Genomic DNA, 7,701 nt, shown 5'->3' with positions numbered 1-7,701 from the left:
TGCAGAGTGGAATTGAAGATGGGTATGGTCGAAGGAGGAAAGATGAATTGAGATTATATACATCCGATGAATTAATTAGGGTATGAGAAGAGTACATATGTTGCCGTCATGGGAAGTTTCCGAGAACTGGGAGAAATCTTGGAAGGTAATGGAAAGTCGTCAAAAGTGGTGTGGACCAAAAGTAAAGTTGTTGCTTCGTGGAGATGTGATGCAAGATTTCAGCCTATGGTGTGGGACCATTCCGCGTGGACGTCCGACTTAGATAATTATCTTCTCTTATTTTATTCGTTGTTATATGACGGTAATTGCGTTGTAGAATTAAATACTGGAAACCGCCATAATGGAGTTGAAGAGCGACTGAAATCATCCCCGTCAAATCAAACGCGTTGTTTGACAGAATACTTCTCACCTTGGAAAAGAAGTTAACGCGACCCTTGACTAATTTAAAGTCCCATGTTTTGTGCGGTGATATCGACTAGGAAGAAAGTTCGGCTGAGAGGTGGGGTAGATTCATGGAAAATATGGTAGGTATAATTTTGTTGAAGTGAGGTGCTTGTTGACACGTATTTCTTTATATTTATAGGTTTTTTTTATGTATGTATAATTGTAATATATTTATTTAGAATATGTGTTCATTATATTTATCTTAATTTTTTATATATATTTAATAATTAATTTGATTTTAATAATTTTTTATTTTTTAAATTAATTTTAAATATTTAATTAATCTTATATTTATGAATTTCATTTATGAAATTTCAATAATCAAATTCAAATCTTGGTTAATTGTTGTTCTTTTTTTTCTATCTAATTACTTGCCGACAATTATCAAAATGGTATCATGCTTGTTCTTACTCAAATGCATTCCTTGGATAAAATTCATACTAATTACTTGCCACTTATGCTCACGTATGTGATATTGATATAAAAGTCCTACTGGATGAACATACTCAACTTTCACTCACTGGCATTCCTAACACTATGCCACATACTCAATCACCTCTTTCCTGAGTTTAGGCAAAAAATACAAAGTGCTCAATTCAGCTACCATCTTTGTCACCCCCAAGATGTCATGAATAAGGTGTATTGTGCACCTCATGCAATATCAACTTCCTTAAGTCTCCACCTTCAGGATTATACATCCTTCTTTGGTACCTCAAAATACCATCAGGTTCCAACTCATATCCATCAAATCGATGATTTGAAGAATCTACTCTCAAGGCTTTCTTAACCCTTATGTAATGCTCATCTTCAAAGAGATTCTGCAACACTTGCTACTTCATGTTTGACCTATTAGTAACCATAGCAAATAGATGTCTTCTTTTTCAGAGAGCATCTACTACCCTATTTTCCTTTCCTTTGATATATTCAATACCAAAATCATACTCTTAAGAATTCAAACCACCTTCTTTGTCTTGCATTAAGGTCAGGCTATGTAAAAATATATTTAAGTCCTAAGTGGTCTTTCTTAAACTCAAATGGCTTCCCTAGAAGATAATTCCTCCTCATTGGTAATGCATGAACTATAGCTAAAATCTCTAAATCACATGGTGCATAGTTCAATTCATATTGCTTTAGTTTTATAGACTCATAAGCAACCACATCCCATTCTTGTATCAACACTGCTCCTACACCTTCACTTCAGGCATCTGTAATCACTATGAAGTATCCATTAGGATCCGGTATGGTCAAGACTAGTGTTGTTGTCAACTTCTACTTCAAAAGCTGAAATGCCTCATCACACTTCTTAGTCCATTCAAATTTCTTTTCCTTCTTCTAAAGAGAAGCAATAGGTGTTGCTATCCTAGGAAAACCTTCCGCATACTTCTTGTAGTATCGTGCAAGACCCATAAAAATTCTAACCTTTGTAACACTCTGAGGTATTGTCTAATCTACAATTGCTTCTATCTTTGCAGAATCAACTGAAATTCCTTCAACAAACATAACATGACCTAAGTAGTGCACCTTTTCCTGAAAGAAAGCACACTTTGAAAACTTACCAAAAATATTTTGATCCCTTAGCCGTTGCAAAACTATTCTTAAGTTCTTATTGTGTTCCTCTTCATGCTTGGAATAGATTAATATGTCATCAATGAATATAAGCATAAAATCATCTAGGTAAGCTCTACAAATGTTGTTCATAAGGTTCATGAACACTACTGGGACATTGGTTAGACCAAAAGGTATGACTGTGAACTTGTAGTGTTCATACCGAGTTCAAAATGTTGTCTTAGGAATATCCTTATCCTTAATCCTCAGCTGGTGGTAACCTGATCGAAGATCGATCTTAGAGAATACTGTATCACCCTTCTTTTGATAAAAAATTTAATCTATCCTTGGCAAAGGATATCTATTCTTAATGGTTACCTTTTTTAGCATCCTGTAGTCAATACATCACCTCAAGGTACCATCCTTCTTCTTTATGAAGATTACTGGTGCACCCCACGAATATATAATGAGTCTTATGAAATCTTAAGCAACTCCAACAATTGAGATTTAAGCTCATACAACTCCATGGGAGTCATTTTGTATGGAGCCTTGGATTGTGGCTTGGTTCCAAGTAACAGTTCTATAGAGAAGTCAAATTCCCTTTTTGGTGGTAACTTAGTAAGATCTTCTGGAAAAATATCCAAGAACTCTCTAAGAACTGGATAATCGTTGGGGCTCTTCTTGGCATTATCTAAATCACTTACCATGACAAAAAAAATGGTACATCCCTTCCTCTAAGCTTTCTTGAGATGCATAGTTGAAATGTGTCTTGATTCAAGAGGCCTTTTAGACCCATGAAATTCAATTGGATTTCCATCATCATCTAAGCAACTAAAAACGGTATCCTCATGGTTTACTACAACTTTATGTTTAGTTATCCAATTGATACTTAATATCACATCATATGATCCCAATGGTGCTACATAAAGGCTAACCTGAGTTTGGAAATTTGGAAGTTCTTAATCACTACAAAATAGACATGAATCTACCCTTTTCTCTGCTCGATTTTCATATTGAACTATCCATCCATTTGACATATAACTTGGTCTAATACATAATCTATAAACTAGTTTAGGATCAATAAAGCATTCAGTATCCCCTGTATCAATCAAAATAAAAAGTGAGTGACCAAAAATATTACCCATCATCTAGATAGGTGAAGCCTGAAAGAGCCTAATGGTTATCTACCATTGCATGAATTAGATGTAGTGATGCTTCTTGTTGATTTCCTCCTCTTTGATCTATGGAATGTTGTGGAAATTTTGAAGCATAGTAATTTCCCCCACAATTGTAACATCCATCTCTAGGTCCTAGAGGTCCATCTGATCTATTCATGTCAAAGTTCTGCCTAGTATTTAAAATAGTGAAGTTTGTGTTATAGTTCAATTTCTTGTTTCTACCTTGGTTCACTCCTTATTCCTCTTGAGTATTAGGTCCTCTTTTTTAGATTCTTTATCTGTCAACTGTTGTTGCCCTTCTAATGATCATTTAAAAAAAAATTCCTATCCCAAAACTTGGTTTAGTATTCACATTCTTTAAGAAATTTGCTATCTACTACAACTTCTATTCCTAGTTAGTTGCTTTCTCAAAGACTTCATCCATAGTCAATGAATTATGAATATCCACTTCTACTCCAATGTGAGTCCTCAAACCTAAGATGAACCTCTGAATGTGGAATCGTTCATCCATCTGGTACTGCAAAATATACTTTAGGAGATTGGTGAACTTCTCCAAGTATTGAGTAACTGTCATACCACCATCAGCTAGATTTTGGAACTCTGTCACCTTCTTGTCAAAGAATAACTGAGGAAGCCATCTCTTCCTAAATGATTGCATAAATATTTCCCAAGTAATATCACCATGATGTAAATTCTCAAATTTCTCATTGTCCCACCATATTGCAGCTTCTCCAATAAGCTGATAAGAAACCCATGCTACTTTAGTTTCATTTGACATGTTACAGAGTTCAAAATACTTCTCCATCTCAATTACCCAGGCTTCAACACCATCACCAATAGTCTTACCATCGAACTTAGGTGGGGCTATCCTTTTCAAGTCTTTGGCTAGCTCCCCTTTAATCCGAACTCGATGATCAAATTGTCCCTTAATTCTAGGAATCATTACTAGGTTTCTCTTCTTGTTGAGGTGTTAGACAACTCAGATAACCAGAGGAAAACTGAGAGGGGTGGGTGAATCAATTGCTAATAGATTACAGAACTTTGAGCATTCAAAACCTCATTATCGGAACACATAAACTTAATACTGGAATGTATAAGTCAAATACCGGAATAGAAGATAAAACAATCAGGCATAAACATAAATCATAGAAGAGTCACCTTCCATCCATAGCACATGATACCAAGATTTGTATGTGGAAAACTCGGTAAAGGGAAAAACCATGGTGGGAAGCCTACCCACAATCAAACAATACTTTTGTAGTAAGTATGTGATTACAAAATGAGGGGCCTACACATAAAGGAATACCAACAGCCTAGAGTAGACTTCTCATCATAAAAGGAGTCTCACTGACTACAAAACAAATCCAGACTACAATCCAGAAAGATGAGTGAACTGCAAAACTAGCATCTTTGATGCTTGAGTACAATTCTAGTTAAGCTCAATACTAGAGGTCTTAAACCTCTCTTACAAACTTGATTCAATGACTTATGATGGAGCACAACCTCCGCATATGATCACAACCATATTCGCACACAGATAATCGCATAACCATAACCCATAACCGTGACCATGATCTACAAAGAGATCTTACATCATATATATACCAATCCGGGACCTAAACAATTAGGTCGGCCACCTAAAAGATAATACAATAGATTCATAGCATAAACCTACAATCCAATGATCATGCAAGTCATCCTGGGACCAAAATAATATAATCCAATCGATAAATCCAATTGGTAACACATTGGGAGCATCATTCAAAACATTACATAAATCGGTCCATAACCTAGCAGAATAAGACTGGACCCAAAATAGGTCGCCATAAAGCAAATCCAATACCACCGATCAACAAGAACACAAACAAGATAACCAACAACATCCTACAAACCATCTAGAAGCCACACCAATACCACTTATGACATGCACCAAAAGATATTCAACAAAACTTTGCCGGTAAGACCCTTACTGGTAACCAAAAGGCATACTAGAGAAAATGACATCTTTTGAGTCATGAAATCCGGTACCAATTGATCATGATACACATCTGAATAGCATAAATGACATATCAAAACCAATTACTCAAACCAAAGCATATCGGAGCATACCAGATCAATATCATAATCCAACCACTCTACTGGAACCTATCAGAAAATGGGAAACACCCAAAATAGCCAATGTTGCCATCAATGATAAAACATCAATGCAAAACATAAAGGGTGAACTCACAATACTGGTTCCCACTTTTTGACCAACTTTGACACTTAGATGAACATTTTGCAAAAAACCTTCACTTTCCGACACCTATAACTTTTAAATTGTTAAGAATTTGAAGATGATGTAAACTAGTGATTTGTAACATCCTTTTTGTAGATTCTAAATATATTTTTTTCAATTTTTTTTGAATAAAATTTTATTGATTTTTCCATCTCCCTCAAAAGTAGTTTTTTACAGGAAACAACATTTTTTAAGAGTGATGTGCATCCTGAAACGTATAAATTTTTTTCTATAAATGATAAAAACTTATCTCTTTTAAATTTTGGTTTGTAACATCAATACCCAGGGCATGCAGTTGGTTTGATAGTGATATGTTGAATATTTTTTATTTTATTAAATTTTGAAGTCCGACTAATTATAATTTAGATATAGGTGTACGTTTGAACACATAACTTGCTCTATATATATCAAAATTAAGTTTTATTTTTTTTGTTAGAAAGAAGACATCAATACCTAGGGCATAGATATTTTTCAGAATTTTTTTGAATTAGTTTGTTATTTTTCCCAATGCATTGAACAAAGAAGTTCATGTTCGGTGAAAAACCTACATTCATAAAAAATAAAATAAAAATATATTAATAAACTTAAATATATTAAAAATTATACTATTTGGAAAGCTTATAATAAGGACTAAATGCTCAAGAAAACAAAACTTCTAAATGAATTCATTTGACCCCTCAAAAGCTAATGTAAAATTGGTTTTTTATCAGCATTTGATAGATGCAAAGGAGACTCCATTGCAAGTATGATTTAGAAGTAGAGAGGTTCTATCCAAGAAATTTTGATCTAAGAGCCTTCTAACTCTCTTCAATTAATTACTTCAAATGGGACCTCTTAAAGCTTAAATAATTATATTTTCCAAAAAATGTATGATTTCAGCAAAAATCAGGATGTACCAAAAAGTGGGAACCAGCTTTGTGAGTTCACCCTAAACTTAATACTGGAATGTATAAGCCAAATACCCAAATAGTAGATATAACAATTAGGAATAAACATAAATCACAGAATAGTCACCATCCATCAATAACACATGACACCAAGATTTGTACATGGAGAACCCGGTAAAGGGAAAAACCATGGTGGGAAGCCTACCCACAGTTAGACAATACTTTTACAATAAGTATGTGATTAAAAAATGAGGGGCTTACACATAAAGGAAGGCCAACAACTTAGAGAACACTTCTTATCACAAAAGGAGTCTCACTGACTACAAAACCAATCCAGACTAAAATTTAGAAAGATGAGTGAACTGGAAAAATAGCATCTCCTATACCTGAGTACAATTCTGGTTAAGCTCAATACCGGAGGTCTTAAACCTCTCTTACAAACCCAATTCGATCACCTATGATCGAGCACAACCTCTGCATATGATCACAACCTTGTTCGATAGAGATAATTGCATAACCATAACCCATAACCATGTCCATGATCTACAAAGAGATCTTAAATCAAATATATACCAACCCAAACCCAAGACCTATACAATTAGGTCGGCCACCTAAAAGATGATACAATAAATTCATAACATAAACCCGCAATCTAATGATTATCCAAGTCGGCCTGGGACCAAAACAATATAGTCCAATTGGTAACGCATCGGGAGCATCATTCAACACATTACATAAACTGGTCCATAACCTAGCAGAATAAGACCGGACCCAAAATAGGTTGCCATAAACCAAATCCAACACCATCGATTAACAGGAACATGAAAAAGATAACCAACAGCATCCTGTGATCCATCTAGAAGCCACACCAACACCACTTATCACGTGCATCAAAATATCTTCAACAAAGCTTTGCCGATAAAACCCTTATTGGTAACCAAAAGGCTTACTAGAGCAAATGACAGTTTTTGAGTCATCAAATCTCGTATTAAGTGATCGTGATACACATCTGAATAGCATAAATGATAGATCCAAACCAATTACTCAAACCAAATCATACCGGAGCATACCAGATCAATATCACAATCCAACACTCTACGAGAACCTACTTGAAACCGTTAAACAACCAAAACAACCGATGTTGCCATCAATGACAAAACATCAATGCAACACATAATCAATTCCTCCAATTTTCCAACATGAGGTTGTTCATTTTGAACCTTTACAACTCTTTAAACTTCTTGTTCAATTCCATCCATCCTAGCATTCTGATGATTTAAAAGTTCGAGAATCTATTCAGTCTACCATCTCCATTACTTGATCCAGATCTTGTAGTTCTAGAACTCATTCTTACTCAACAAATCTTGCA

General features: G+C 34.7%; 1 protein-coding gene across 1 annotated transcript; it reads right to left on the bottom strand.

Annotated features, from left to right (window-relative positions):
- Positions 1-3,558: 3,558 nt before the first annotated feature.
- LOC131035516 (uncharacterized) lies at positions 3,559-4,110 on the bottom strand. Its single transcript, XM_057967227.2, has one exon. It carries the CDS (start codon positions 4,108-4,110, stop codon positions 3,559-3,561), a length of 552 nt encoding a protein of 183 aa, XP_057823210.2.
- Positions 4,111-7,701: the final 3,591 nt, after the last annotated feature.

Source organism: Cryptomeria japonica, chromosome 5, assembly GCF_030272615.1.
Source record: "Cryptomeria japonica chromosome 5, Sugi_1.0, whole genome shotgun sequence".
NCBI lineage: Eukaryota > Viridiplantae > Streptophyta > Pinopsida > Cupressales > Cupressaceae > Cryptomeria > Cryptomeria japonica.
This window is presented reverse-complemented; position numbering and strand designations above follow the sequence as displayed.